The sequence below is a fragment of the Oryctolagus cuniculus genome, chromosome 5 (assembly GCF_964237555.1).
Source record: "Oryctolagus cuniculus chromosome 5, mOryCun1.1, whole genome shotgun sequence".
Taxonomy (NCBI): Eukaryota; Metazoa; Chordata; class Mammalia; order Lagomorpha; family Leporidae; genus Oryctolagus; species Oryctolagus cuniculus.
The window spans coordinates 166,793,428-166,808,499 of NC_091436.1; the positions used below are offsets into that span (position 1 = coordinate 166,793,428).

General features: G+C 57.1%; 1 protein-coding gene and 1 long non-coding RNA gene across 7 annotated transcripts in view; one reads left to right on the plus strand and one right to left on the minus strand.

Annotated features, from left to right (window-relative positions):
• SLC22A23 (solute carrier family 22 member 23) overlaps positions 1-15,072 on the plus strand; it is a 169,272-nt gene that overhangs the window by 136,705 nt on the left and 17,495 nt on the right. For all 6 annotated transcript variants that reach the window (XM_008274277.4, XM_070074476.1, XM_070074478.1 and 3 more), the window contains exon 5: positions 7,796-7,923. In XM_008274277.4, coding sequence (XP_008272499.2) covers positions 7,796-7,923 — 128 coding nt within the window. The remainder of the gene's footprint in view (positions 1-7,795; positions 7,924-15,072) is intronic.
• Positions 4,556-15,035, minus strand: LOC138849726 (uncharacterized). Its single transcript, XR_011388851.1, has 2 exons — positions 11,255-15,035; positions 4,556-7,634 (listed from the first exon to the last, which is right to left on the minus strand). It is a non-coding gene; the product is annotated as an uncharacterized lncRNA (long non-coding RNA).

The window sequence follows — 15,072 nt, forward strand, 5'->3', positions numbered from 1 at the left end:
AAGATTAGCGCACATAGAAACAAAAATGGCAGGCCATGTTTCGATCGTAAAATTTGGATGAGCAGTTAAAAATGAGATCCAAATGTTCTCTCAGTCGGCGTCTTGGGATTCGCTGGTGGCGTGGACTTTTAGGGAGCCCTCTGGGAAGAGGCCACCCCGTTCTTGACTGCTGAGGGTGCAGATTGTGTGAGACACGGGGAACCCCTGGAGTCAATGTGGCTGCTTCAGGTATTCCTGCCTCCCGCTGGCCCCAGAGCAGCGAGCCCCCCACCACCACCACCATCTTTCCTCCGGCACTGCCAGCCCTGGGCCACGGTCTCCAAGCGGCCGTGTCACTTCCCTGCCCCCACGAAGCTGAGACTGTTTCTGGCTATTTTGAGGATCGCTACAGCCTTGGAGCTAGGCACTGTGCCGCTTGTGCACGTGTGTGTGTGTCCACACGTGTGCCGCACATATGTGTGTGTCCACGCATGTGTGCATGTGCGTACCTACACAAGTGAGTGCATCTGTGTACACGTGTGTGTCAGTATGTGTGCACATGTATGTCCGTGTGTGTGTGTGTGTCCACATGTACCCAAATGCATGTGGGTGTGCTTCGTGGAGATGATGGGCTGAGCTATAGACAGCCAGCACGTGGTAGATGCACATGGTAACAGGTGTGTAGTGCCGGCTGCTGGCCAAAGCCCATGTGGAGGGACAGAGTGAGGCCAGGGCGGGGGTGACCCATCATCCAGGGGTGGCCTTAGGAGCTCCAGCAGAGGCCACCACCAGCGCTAAGGAAGGCAGCCCGGGGCCGGAGAGGAGGTCAGCCTCGCCGGTCGTCAGGGCCGGCTGACGCATCCTGGCTCCTTTTGTTGGCGTTGGACCCCGCCCTGCAGCGGTGCCAGCCACCGTCAGCCCTGCCCCTCTCCCCTGCCTCCGCCCAGCCTCGGTGGCCGGCGGCTTTCTCACCTGGACTTCAATTCAACCAAGACCCTGAGGGCTCGTCTGTGAGGCAGTGGATGGACCGTGTGACCCCTGGGTTTCCAGGCCCCTTTGGCTGAGTCTCTGGTCCATGGCTTTGTCTGTGCTCATGGAAGCCACAGCGGGGTAAGGGAAGGGGCTCTGTGAGGTTGTGTGGGCTGGGCAATGCTGTAGTCCAGCCTGGCTGCTGTGAGGCCCCGTGGCCCTGCGTTCCTGTCCTCAGCTCCCAGGCGGGAAGTCAACGTGCCTCTGTCCCAGCCAAAGGCTGCAAGCCATGGCACACGACACCCAGGCGCTGGGGGGCACGTGTGTGGCTTGCAGGGTGGGCCGAGCAGTGCCAGGGTGTGCATGTGTGTGTGCCATGAGTGCACTTTGCAAGGATGCACACCGGGGCTCGCGCTGCAGGGGCCGGGGTCAGAGGTCAGGGGTGCTTTCTCCGATATCTAATGTAATTTTTGGGTGTGACAAAATGCATAGAGCATTTACCCGTTTCAAGTGCACGGCTCAGCAGCTGAGCCACCCTGGGGTGCAGGCGTCACGAGCAGCCAGCCCCAAGATCTCATCTTGCAAACACTGAGGCTCTGCGCTCTAAGTAGACATCCTCCCCCCACCGTCCCCCCGCCCTGCAGAACCCCAGGCTACTCCTGTGTGTCCCTGTGTGACTGGCCGCGCCGCACACCCTACAGAAGTGGAGCCAGCAGCGTCTGTCCCCCCATGACCGGCCCTTCTCCCTGAGCGGGACGTCCTCCAGGCTCTCCCAGGTGGCAGCCTGGCTTGGAGCGGACGGCCCTGAGAAATAGCCCGCCCATTGTGGGTGTCTCCCTCTCCTTGCTTATCCACCCACCAGGGACAGTCTGTAACCTTTAGCTCCGGAGTAGAGAATGGATTTATCTCTGATTTGCTTAATCAAGCATTAATGCCATAGCCAACCTCTTTGGTCCCGGCCTCTTCAGCTCTGACTCCCTGGTGATTCTCCCACCTGGGACGTGCTGGGACAGGAAGGGGAGGGGCGCCGTGCTCTGCAGGGGTGGGGGGCTCCATCTTCCTGGCCCCATGCTGTGGGTGCTCTGGTCCTGCTTGCCCGGGGGCTTACCTGAAATGCCGAATGGTGCCGAGCCCCCGCCAGGAGCTGCAGCCACCCTCAGCCATCAGACGCATGCGAGGAGTGATGGGTGGCAGCCAGGCCCCCTCACACACAGGTCAAGTTCTGCCTGCACTGGGCTCAGGCCAGTTCGAGTTTCATCTCGAGCTCAGTGAAAAGGTTCTGGATTCTGGGAGTGGTGAGGGGCTGTGGGGCTCCTAAATGTGCTTTTGAACGGGGCACAGGTGCAGCCACCGTTGGCCGTAGGGCCACAGGTCCCTTCTGTGTGTTACCATCAAGAGGAAAGAGCCCCCATCCCACCATCCTCCAGGGCGCTCTGATGGGTCAGAGGCCAGACCCAGAGCCCGCGGAGGGCAGCTGCCTGGGTGTGCCACTGAGAGTGTGGGTCATGTGCCCAATCTTGACTTGCTGATAAGCTGGCCAGTGCCACCGATGCTGGGCCCAGCACTTCTGCGTGCCACCTGCAGGGTGCGCTCACAGCACGCTAGCAGGTGTCTCAGTGACACCTGCCAACCAGCAAGCACCCCGCACAGACCCAAAGACCAGCCGTGCCCTCCCTGTACCCCACGCAGACCCAAAGACCAGCCGTGCCCTCCCTGTACCCCACGCAGACCCAAAGACCAGCCGTGCCCTCCCTGGCTGTATCAGCACCGGGCTGGACTCCAGGTCGCGCTGGCTGGGAAGCGGCTGTATGTGGTCAGTGGGGATCTGTCTTGGGTGCACACAGCACACTTCTGCCTCCTCCTGCCACGTGCTGGGTGCGTCCTGTCCTGAGCAGCACGGGCACAATGCCTTCCCCGCTCTGCATCTGAGAGCCCTCCTTGCCGTTCCCTGCTTTCTGCACAGGGACTGCGACTTGTGCAGGAGGAACGGAGACCTTTGGCTTTGCCCCCATGCTCCCTGCAGAAGTCCTGTGGGAATCTGTGAGCACCCAGCTTGTCAGGTGGGAAAGTCAAGACCCAAGTCTTCCTCACCCGAAAATCTGTCGAGATGATGAGGATTCACATCCTGGGGCCACATACTTGAACTTCCTTCACCTCGCTTTTCCTATCTGTGAAATGGGGGTGTAATAGCACACCATGTAATGAAGGGGTTACCTGCCTCCATCTCACCCCATGAATAAAATTCCTCTTGCTTACCTGTGTGTGTGATAACAGCTACAAAGATGGGAAAAGCCAACCAAAAGCATCCTGGCCACAGCCCCATCCACCCAGAAAGCTGCTGTGGCTTTTACAGCCGGTCACTTCGGCGCTTGCAGAAGTCGTCCCCAAGGTCACCTCTCAGCCGTCACCTGCAAGGGTGCGTGGGGCGGAGGTCTCCAGCTGCCTCCTGGACCTTTTAATTTTCTGCGAAGGCAATCGATCTCTCAGCCTCCTCCCCGGTCCTGCGCCGCTGGCTGGCTCTTTAATTTGTGGGACATTATTGCATTATGTGCTTGCCCGGGGAGACTGCATTCAGTTCCGTCATGTGGCCGCACCGCACACTATCCAGACTCCAGCAGCCACTCCTGGGCTTTCTCCAGGGCCAGCACGCCAGCGAGCCTCTGTGACCCTGCAGTGAATTCAGATCCGTGCACCCTCTGGCCTCCCAGATGTCAGTCAGCAGAGTGATGTGAGATGGAGCTGTGCTGACGATGAGCAGACCCCCTGGAAAAAGCAGCTGGGCGGCCCAGTGGAAGGCGTGAGCTCCAACAGAGGCCCCCACTCACTTCCTAAAACCCGAGACCCCACCGGGCCTTGCTCCACCTTTTCCCTGCAATTCTGGAACATTCTCTAGAGAGGAGCTTGCTCGCAGTCTCTTTGGGGGATTTTATATCGCGGTTGTCAGTTATTAGTTATCCAAACTCTGGCGTCCTGAGCCCCAGTATAGGGGTGACAAAGACCAGCTGCAGAGTGGCTGCCTGGCCACTTGGGGGCGCCAGCCTATGGGGCTGCACGCCAGGCTCCACCTGCCGCCGGGTCTCTGCCTGTGGCTTTGAAACCTGGAAGAGGAGAACCTTGCAAAGGGCACTGAGGAGCGGTGGGCGCCTTCTGCCCTGGCCGGAGCCGACGCCCAGGCTGCTGGAATCCCAGCGGCAGAACCGTCTGCTTCGTGTGCTAAGCGCAGGGCTCTGGAAGACAGAACGATACGGCTCACACACCCCCCACCCAGCCGCGTTCCGTTTGGCCTGAGCTGCCGCTCATCGCCCACCCGCCAGGGCGCAATAGTGAGCGCGGTGGGCACACCCCGGGGAGCTGCCACCCTGCGGTCGGAGCTTGAGGACGCAGGACCTGAGGTGGCCGGGGCAGGGGACACGGGTGTCCTCGCTCGGCCCCTCCCCTGCTTCTGCCTCCTCCGCGCCTTGTTCCTCCCCTGCAAGGCACCACTCATTTATGATTTCCAGGGTTGAAATCCAGCCCCTGCTGGAGAGTTTGTTTACATACAAACCTGTAAAGGAGTTAGCATATATTCAACATAAGTAATTCTTAATTATTTCAGAAGGGCACGATCTTCATGTTATGTGTTATATTCTTTATTTTAAATTTTTTTTAATTTATTTATTTGAAAGTTACAGAGAGAGGTAGAGGCAGAGGGAGAGAGGTCTTCCATCTGCTGGTTCACTCCCCAGCTGGCTGCAACAGCTGCAGCTGCACTGATCCGAAGCCAGGAGCCAGGAGCTTCCTCCGGGTCTCCCATATGGGTTCAGGGGCCCAGGGACTTGCATCATCTTCCACTGCTTCCCCAGGCCATAGCAGAGAGCTGGATCAGAAGAGGAGCAGCCGGGACTAGAACTGGCGCCCCTTTGGGATGCTGGCATTTCAGGCCAGGGCTGTAACCTGCTGCGCCACAGTGCCAGCCCCATGTGTTATATTCTAATACAACAGAGACTGCTTGCAAAATACCTGCACTGTCAGATTAAAGCAGTGTTTGCACATGGTGTCTGTGCTGTCAGAACAAAACTCTGCTACATTTTGCTAATGGTAAGGAAGAATTCTAGCAGAAATCACAGAATATTTAGAGTCAAATCATAGATGTAGCTAACGACGCATAGCTGAAATGTTGAAGTCTTAAATACATATTCAGGAAAATTAATAAGTGACCTATAAGCGTCCATCCCAAGAAACCGTGAAAAGACACTAAGCCCAAATATGTCAGAAACACAGAATAATATGGACGAGGACTGGAAGTTCAAGCTGACTTGCCCCAAATGGTGGAGTTAGAAACATACCAGGGGATTCCAATTCAATCCCATCAAGGTGGCATGTACCAATGCCATCTCACTAGTCAAAGTGATCAATTTCAGTTCACAATTGATCATAATGAAAGGACTAAGAGTCAAAGGGAGCACATAAACAAGATTAGTGTCTGCTAATACTAACTGATAGAATTAAAAAGGAGAGAATGAGCCATCATGGGAAGCTGGATACACAGCAGACTCATAGAATGGCAGATGTCCCAAATAGCACTCTGGCCTTAGAATTAGCCCTTAAGGCATTCGGATCTGGCTGAAGAGCCCATGAGAGTATTTTGGGCAAGGAAAGCCAAGACTCTCTGGCAAAAAAAAAAAAAAAAAAAAGGAAGGAAGGAAAATAGAAAGATCTCTGCAACTGAGATCCCAGCATCCCAGTGGAAAGAATGGGTCATCAAAGAAGGAGGTACCTTTCTCTGAAGGGAGGAGAGAACTTCCACTTTGACTATGGCCTTGTCTAAATAAGATCGGAGTTTGTGAACTCAAGAGGCTTCCATAGCCTTGGCAGCTCATGACAAGAGCCTCGGGTGATTACTGACGCCATAAACAAGAGTGTCAGTTGTTAAATCAACAACAGGAGTCACTGTGCACCTACTCCCCATGCAGGATCTCTGTCCTTAATGTGTTGTACAATGTGAATTAATGCTATAACTAGTACTCAAACAGTACTTTATACTTTGTGTTTCTGTGTGGGTGTAAACTGTTGAAATCTTTACTTAATATATACTAAATTGATCTTCTATATATAAAGATAAATGAAAAAAAAGAAAAGTTAGAGGCCGGTAAAATAAGCATTAACTTTGATTATCAAAATATAGCAATACGTATACTATGCGTACCTGGGATAATGTGCATTGTTTCTGTATGGATAGAAACTTGGGCTTCCTCAGGGCTGCTGCCACGGCCGCCCTGCCTGTCCACATGGCTGCGCCACAGGGCAGCTTCAAGTCCTGCGGCAGCTCCCCAGGTCTCCCAGGGTGGGCCAAGCGTCCGGTCACACCGCCGAATGTGCCACCTCGTCCAGGGGACATGCCCAGCTCTTCCCGTAAAATACAGCCGCAGGAAACAGCAAGACGGCTTTTGTTCAGGTAGATGAGGGGGAGGCAGCCGTCCTAGGCTTCCTGAGGGATGTGATTTTGAAATAAAAGTTACCCTCTGTCTCAGCGTGTGTGGTGCTGTGAGGAGCCTGACCCTGGGTGCTTTACAAACAACAGAAATTCCTTGCTCCCGGTTCAGAGACGCCCCAGCAAGGCCCCAGCAGGTGCAGTGTCTGGGAGGCTTTGTTCCTATGAGATGGCTCTTTTGCTTAAAGCGTACATTTTCCATGAACATTTTGAAGCCCCCTGTGTGCATGCGTTTATTTATTTATTTTTTTGGCAGCAAAATCAGCGTACCTTCTAATTCAAATGTTCCCATGGACTTTCCCAAGTACCCTATTGTGTCCCCTCCCGTGGCAGAGTGGGGCAAGGCAGCCCCCTTCAACTTTCGCAGAGACACTAACCCCATTCGTGAGGGGGCGCCCTCGTGACAGCAACCTCCTACAGACCCCGCCTCTTCATACCATCCCACGTTCCAACGTGTGCCTGGCGGAAGGAGCGGTGGACGCCGTCATGCCGGCCCCAGCACCACAGATGCTGCCTGAGAGCTGCACGCTGCGTTTGAAGCATCCTTAGCCTTGGCAGTGTCAGGTGGCGACAGTGGCTTCCACCCAGTGTCAGGACTTCCTGGAGGTTGGGTAGTAAAGCCACACGGTGATAACTGGAACAGTTGTATTGGCACGTGGCCACGTCCACTCCCCTGTGTGTCCACTCCTGTGCGTGATGGGCTGCAAGGCGGAGGGGGGGAGCCACCACAGAGACCCCCATGACCACAAAGTCCAAAATACTACTAGGGCTTTTACAGGAAACCAAAAATGTAAACCCTTTCTCCAGATGCACCTCATTCTCTGACTTGGGAATGCCACCATCAGTGCACGACAGAACTGACTGACAGCAAAACACGGATGGAGGTTTTCTCTCCTCCTCGGACCCCTCGCATGAGTCCCGCTCACGGAAACAGCAGAGATTCTGTTGCTAAGGAAACCTGAAATCCACATGGCGGAGAGGTGGTGCTGGGGTGGGGGAGCCTTCGCCCTCCTGCCGAGAGGGTGGCCGCAAGGTTGCTCTTGATGAGAGGCAAGGTTAAAATTTAAAATATCCAATTAGTGTTTGCATCTTGTGATTAAAGACAGTACAGCACTTGAGGACTTCTTATTTAGACAAGCTTTAGAAACTCGTGGCTGTTTGAAAGGCAGTCGCTGGTTCCTGTCTGCCACTTTATTTTTAAGCCTTGAGTTTTACCCTTGAAAAAAAAAAAAAAAAGAATTGGAAGCGTCCCCAGGCCCTGAGTCTCCATCCCGCTGAGCCCTCCTGAGCCCCCCAGAGCCCATGGGTGCGGACGGGCACCACCTGCCCCGGAGCCCACAGAGGGGAGGCGCTCACAGTCCCTTTGTGTCTTGGCAGGATATTCCCCGAGTCTCTCCGGTGGCTGATGGCCACGCAGCAGTTTGAGGCTGCAAAGAAGCTGATCCTGCACTTCACCCAGAAGAACTGCATGAGCCCGGAGAGCGACATCAAGGGCGTGATGCCCGGTGAGTGCACTGGGGGCGGGGTGGTCCCTGGAGGCTGAGCCCCTCTCGCCGACCCAGAGGTGTCAGAGCGGGTGGTTTCCCTGTGAACTCTTGGTCTTTCTATGGGCAACAGTCACAGCTGAAGTCTAGGAGTCAGAATGAGTTGGCATTGTCTCCAGTTTCCAAGTGTTGGTTTGTTCAAGGTCAACACCTGTCCAAATCCAGGACAAGGCCTGAGTCTCACTGACACCTGCTCTCCACAGATGGGTTTGGCTGTGCACCTGCCTGGCCTGCCCACCTGCCAGGTTAAAGGCCTCCAGGTGTGAGCTGCAGGTGCAGGTGGCTGTCACCACCCGTGTGTTCCCGAGTGTGACCCACATCCCAGCCCTGTCTGCTTGTGGCCATGCCCTATTTGTAGAGCGATTGAAAACTGGAAAAATGAACTGTGTGGTGGTTCTGGCCCCCAGAATTCCTGATTCTCAGGTGCATTGCACAGTGAAGGCAGGGCTGTTGAGCTGGGGGTGCACAGGTCTCACCAGGAGTGGCTGGTGCCCAAGGGCTCCTCCCTAGACCAGAGGGTCTGAGATTTGGGATGAGCCCTGAGAACATGCATTTAAAAAAATGTATTTATTTGCAAGGCAAAATGAGAGAGAGAGGGAGACACAGAGATATCGTCCGTCCACTGATTCACTCCCCAAATGGCCACAAAGGCCAGGGCTGGGTGAGGCTGAAGCCTGGAGTGTGGAACTCCATTCTGCCTCCCACAAGGGTGCAGGGGCCCAAGGGCTTGGGCCATCTGCTGCTGCTCTCCCCGGCGCATTAGCAGGGAGCAGCCGGGACTCGAACTGGCACCCACAGGGCGTCAGCTGTTCCATATCGCCGGCCCCAGAACACGCATTTGTAGTAAGTTCAGAAGAGAGAGTGACACAGCAGCCGCTGGGCCACCCAAAGCCCTGACCCGCTACCCTCACCTGAAGACCTGGCAGAGACCATTGTTATACAGTTCACTGAGAAAGAGACCCGTGAGCCCTTGTCCCAGAGAGAGTGCCCGTCCCCCCCACCCCAGCCTTCTCCCACCCCCTCCCCCTCCGTGATGAGAAAGTCTTGCGATGAGGATCCATCCGTCCTTCACGCAGCGGATACTGACCAAACAGCAGAGAGGGCAGGCCTTGCTCTCGTGGTGCGAGCGGGGCACGGGGGGCGAGCGGCAAGCCGGGAACAGTTGGGTGTGCCCTGTGCCTGGAGCAGCGAGCTGGCCAGGCAGCGGTCGTGGGGTGCAGGCACCATCAGAATGGCTGGGGGAGCCTGATTTGAGGGGCAAGAGGGAGCTGGGACCTGGGCCTGGCCTGAGGACGTGCCCTGTGGGGGAAGCCGCGCCTGGAGCAGGGGGCCCACCTGCCTCTCTGACCCTGAGTGAGGTGACCTGGGCTGCCCCAGGTGCTGCAGCAGGGGAGCAGCCGTGCTGGCCTGGCACCACCTGCAGCCCAGGGTGGGCTCAGGGGAACCCCAACGCCCTCGCCTGCCTGGCGCAGACGAGGGCAGCAGCCAGGTCTCACCCAAAGGGCGTGGGGCGCTTGCAGATGGCGTGTGTGGTCCCTTCTTCTGCAAGGACAGGAAACAGGGCCCCACACGGTGCTCAGAGGTCAGTCGCCTTCCCAAGCGATGTGCACATCTGGTCCTAAGAGCTCTGATGGTGACCGTGTGTCTTCATGACAGTGCCGTGGGCCAGGGCCTTCGAGTGCTCACTGTGTGCAGAGGGCTGGGGGGGGGGGGGGGGGCGGGGGCGCTGACCTGAGACCTGAGACCTGGATGCACAAAGCCCTGCAGACATGAGAGAGGGAGGAGGCCCGGGGCCGGGATGCCGGGGAAGGGGTCACCGATTCAGCGGCCTCCTCGGGGCCACCTTTGCTCCTTGCGGGCATTCAGAGAGCTTGTCCAGCTCCCCAGGGCCCCTTCATTAACAGGTGAATCGCTGAAGTCTCAGGGCACCATTTGTTTCCGGCCTCTCCCTAATTAAATCATCACTCTGCTGCTTGCCGGTTAAAATAGTGTCTGGGAGAGAGAGAGAGAGAGAAAAGAGCTTGTTTTCTCAGTCCTCATTACACTGATTCATTGCCTTGCTATTTTTGGCAGTTGGTATTAAATCTTTTTTTTTTTTTTTTTTTGGCCCATGTCTTTGCACATGAGTTTTGCTGGTGTGTATTTCCGTCCCAGTGTCCCAGGCCTCAGGCCGGGCGAGAGGTGGCCGGGATGTGTGATTCAGCAAAGAGAGCAGGCGTTGGGCTGCTCCGCAGGGTGCTCACTGCACCTGTGCCTGTAACCCTCCCCCTGCCAGGTGCGTGAGTGACAGCTGGCAGCTGACGGAACCGCCTGGCGCTCCAGAGGCACCGCTCCCAGACTTGCCTTGAGCCTCAAGTTCTCTTCCAGGCCTCATCCAGAGCCCTGCTGGCACCAGTGTCTGTCTCTATTTAAAGACTTATTTTTTTTTAAGGCAGAGTTACAGGGAGACACAGAGACAGAGGGAGATCTTCCATCTGCTGGTTCGCTCCCCAGATGGCCACAAGGGCCAGGGCTGGGCCAGGTCGAAGTAAGGAGCCAGGGTGGGTGCAGGGGCCCAAGCACGTGGGCCGTCTTCCACTGCTTTCCCAGGCGCATTAGCAGGGAGCTGGATCGGAAGTGGAGCGGCCCATAGAGGATGCCGGCGCTGCAGGCAGTGTCTTAACTCCCTGTGCCGCAGCACCGCCCGCACTTGACCTTGTGCCCTGCCACTCCCTGACCCTCAGCTGTGCAGCTGCTCTGCCCCTCCCGCTGTGTCCCTTCTCCTCTGCAGCCAGACCAGACGGGCACTGATCGCATCAGAGCCACTGCGGACTCCCCAGGGGCCTCCCAGGGTCTCTAGAACAGGCCCCAGCCCCTCCACACTGCCTTGGAGACCCCGTCTGATCTCTGCCTTCCCTCCCCCACCCAGACACCCAGCCCTGCCGTGGTCTGCAGAACGCACAGTGCTCTACCTCAGGGCAGGGCCTTCCACATTCAAGGCCTGGCCTCTGCCCGCTTGGCCCGAGTCGGCCCTCCAGTTAGATGTGGTCCTGCCCACGTCCCAGCCTCCCAGCGGTAACCCAGGGCTGGGTGGCTCCCTGCTGGTGCCTGTCGCCCTGCAGGGCTGCAAGCTTGGCCGCCATATGTGTGGGGTGGAGGGGCCACGTGAGCCCCTGACATTGCCATCCTAACCCTGGATGTACCCGAGCAAAGCCCGGCTTTCCAAAACATTCCATCCCCCTTTCTCCCTGAGCACCGTCTTTGTTTTAATCTTTGGGCGTCTCTGTTCCCGTAGCGTGCACAGCTGACTTACTTTAGATGCTTGGATGTGTGCCCAAGTGTCATTCTCACAGCATCCGTCTGACAGCCTTACGGTCACGTGACGTGGCCAAGTACTGACAGCTCCCCTCCCGGGGTCACAGCTCGCACGCTTCTGCACATTGATAGCAGGAGTAGAAGCCCGGCTGGTCCCAGATGTGAACACATGGTTTGCAGCCCACTCCTATACCAAGAGAAGCTCACGTTAGAGAAGGACTCAGCCCCTAGCTTTTTTCTTTGAGAGCTAGAGAGAGAGAGGTGTGTGTGCTCCAGTCTACTAGTTTGCTCCCCAAATGCCCACAACAGCCAGGGAGAGGCCGAAGCTGGAGCCAGGAGCCAGGAGCCAGGAACACAGTCCGGGTCTGGACCCAATTATTTGAGCACCATCACCGCCTCCCAGGATCTGTATTAGCAGGAAACTGGAATTAGGAGCCGGAGGCAGGAATCAAACCAGGCACTCACGTGTGCAATGCAGGCGCCTTAGCCGCCAGGCTGAGCGCGCACTCCCAACCCCTAGTAACAGTACGGCTAGCAGAGAGCCCTGGGGGAGTGAGACATGTGGTGGGAGCAGATACCACATTCCATACACTTAATCCACATCAAAGTGTTGGGGAACAAAGTCCCCATTCCCAGGGCTCCCCCAGGGGAGCATCACGCTGTTAATGCAAAGACAGCCCCCAGGGAGAGAGGGCAAGGGGGCTGCCCTTCCTACCACGGAGAGGAAGCGTGTGCAGCAGGCAGGTGTCCTGGGTCCTCACCCTCCAGCTGTCCACTCACAGGCCCTGGGGGGGGGGGGGAGGTTCCCGACCTTAGCAGCCACCAAGCCAGGGTGTGCCCTCCGCTCCCTGTCTTGTTGGTCTGTCCAGAGCTGGAGGTAACAGCGACATCTGCGGATCAGGCACCCCCAGCCTTCCCAGCACTAGGTAACACACCAGGGAGAGAGCAGACTCGGCCCCAGCAGGCCAGCCTGGGTCCTGGCTCCTCACAGTCGCTGCTCCTCGTGTCCGTGGCATCCGCTGCGGGGAGCCACGTGCACTGTGCAGAGATGGCAGAGATCAGCCTGGCTGGGTGCTATCAAAATATGGCTGGAGGGGTGGGTGCACAGACGGCAGTCACAGCCCTGCACCCGTGTCGGAGAGCCTGGTTGCTGCCCCAGCAACTCCACGTCTGATCCAGCTTCCTATGGATAACGCACGCCCTGGAGGCAGTGGGTGGTGGCGCAGGTATCTGAGAACCTGCCCGTCCTGTGGGAGACCGGGATTGAATGCCTGTCTTGTCCTGGCTTGCATCTCACTAACGGGTGCTCTCCAACCGCCCACTCACACGTCAGCACTGTTGAGCCAGTCCATCCCCCCGCCCAAGCTGACTCGGACTCCCTGGGCCTCCAAGCCTGGGCACCTGCACTGCCTTCTCCCCTCGCTGTCCTCGGGAGCACGGTGTGCGCTCGCAGCTGACTCTCCAGGTGTGGAGAGGCCGTGCCCTGCCCCTGGGGTCTGCAAGGCCGCCCTTCCCTCCCGGGTTGGTGGCGAGGACAGAGGGACACGTGCTCGGTGTGGCAGGATGGCTGGTCACTGCAGCAGCACTCCGTCTCATGGACCGGAGTAGAAGCTGGGCTCCGGGCAAGGACGCCACGCCCCTTCCAGTGCGGGAGCCTTCCCAGGAGAGGCCTGGAACCGTGGGTGGTCCCAGACCCCTTACGTACTAGATTTTTTTCCCACACATCCATATTTATGATAAAGTTCATCAGTTAAGTACCATTAAGAGATTAGCTATAGTAACTAGGCATACAATACTTATCAGAGCAGCATATCATATTAGAAGTTATTTAAAATGTGATGTCACACACACGGACAAAATCTCCTGGCACCCAAGTCTTCACGACTGTGCTCAGCTTTTCAACCGTAACTCAGATCAGAGGGGAAATGAAGGCTAGGAGACCCAGGAGCTGAGAGGGTCTGCGGACGGACAGCTGCAGTGCCAGCCACGCTGCTGTGCCCAGGCCTCGAGCTGTGCACCTAAGGACAAGAGGGGAGAAAGCTCTGGAAGCCCAGTTGGCTCGGTGCCCACGCCTTCTCCTCCTCCCTTCTGTGCCTGGCGACAGGGAGTCTCCCAAATTTGTTTAAATAACAGATTCCTAAGCGCCGCCCCCACCCCCCCATGGTTAAACACAGTCTTTGTCCCTCAGGCTGCAATGAATAGGGTTTGTGAGGACGGAGGCAGAAGGGGAGAGCTGGACTTGGAGCATCCCGGGCCGGAGCAGCCCCGGGGGTGTGGGTGCCGGGGGACAGGTGGGGCCCTGCTGGGGCGATTAGAGTCGTTCCCGGGCGTCCGGCAGGTGCCCTCTGCATCTCTGAGACAGAACCACAGAGGCTCCAGGCCCTTCTGCCAGGTGGTGCTGTGTCCACAGAGCTGCTGGCGTCCACCCGTACGCTGGACACCTCTAGAGGCCTGGAAACACCCAGCACACTGGAAGTGCTGTATAAACGTCGTCACCCTGCACTCGGGGAAGAGTGACCGGGGAGGGAGGTCGCGACCTGTCCAGCACAGGTGCGAGCCTCTGTTTTGCCAGGCCCCTTCCGTCCCCAGTTGGTCGCTCGGTGGCTGTGGGACCTGTGGCTACGGGAGGGCCGCCTGGCTGCCTCTGGAGATGGGCAGAGACCTCCCCGCCCCTTTCTTTGTTCTAAGTAAACTGTTTATTTCGGGGGTATTTAAGTTTCTGTGGAAGCTGCTGAGACAGCACAGAACTCTTGCGTGCCTCCTCCCCTCCACTTTATTCCCCCCACTGCTGATGTCTGATTTGACCACCATACGCTCGTCAAACTGGCATGGGTCCCCTGCTCATCCATGCACTGTCTGTTTCTGGAATTTTCTGGAATTTTCTAGGTTTGAACTGTGTCTGACCCCGTCCCGGCTCGCACCAGGCAGGCAGCTCTCTGCGACCATTTGCGCTGGTGTCTCAGTCGTCCCTGCCGTCTGGGGCTGGGCGGTCTTGAGGAGCCCTGCCCCCAGCTGGGGTGTGCAGTCTCCGCTGGCTTTCCCGGTTCCCAAACAGACAGGCCCCCGGCTCCGGAGCAGGGAGGGGACCGGACGGCCGAGGGGGCCGCGCTGCCGCTCATGCTGCCGTGACGCACAGCTCCTAGGGGCGGAGGCGCCGTCTCGTCGGGTTGCCGCACCAGCACTGGGACGTCAGCCTGGTCAGCGAGACCCCACTGTTGAGAATGGGGTCACCGCTACCTGACCTCACGGGGCTCCCGGTCTCATAACTGCATCGCTGCTCACGTCCCTTTGAGCCAAAACCTGGTCCGTCTTGCTCAGCTCCCAAACACCTGTCTGTTAACTAAAGCACACATGTGGGGGGGCTTCATGGCGGGGGGGCATTGTGGTGCAGAGGGGTAAACCGCTGCCTGCTTCCCCCGTGAGCACCACGCGAGTCCTGGTTGTTCTGTTCCCTATCCCACTCCCTGTTAATGTGCCTGGAAAAGCAGCAGAAGATGGCCCAAGTCCTTGTGTCCTTGCCACCATGTCGGGGACCCAGGTGGAGTTCCTGGCTCCTGGTTTCAGCCTGGCCCAGCCCTGGCCATTGCAGCCATCTGGGGGGTGAACCAGCAGATGGAAAATCAATCTGTCTGTCTCTCTCTCTCTCTCTCTCTCTTGAGATATATATCGATATAGATATATCCATCTCTCTGTAACTCTGCTTTACAAAAAATAAATTATTTTAAAAAATAAAGTTCATAGAAAAAAGAAACAAGAGGTATGAGTTCATTTTGATGCAGAGATTTTTTTTCTGGAATCATGAGAAATGTGTATTAT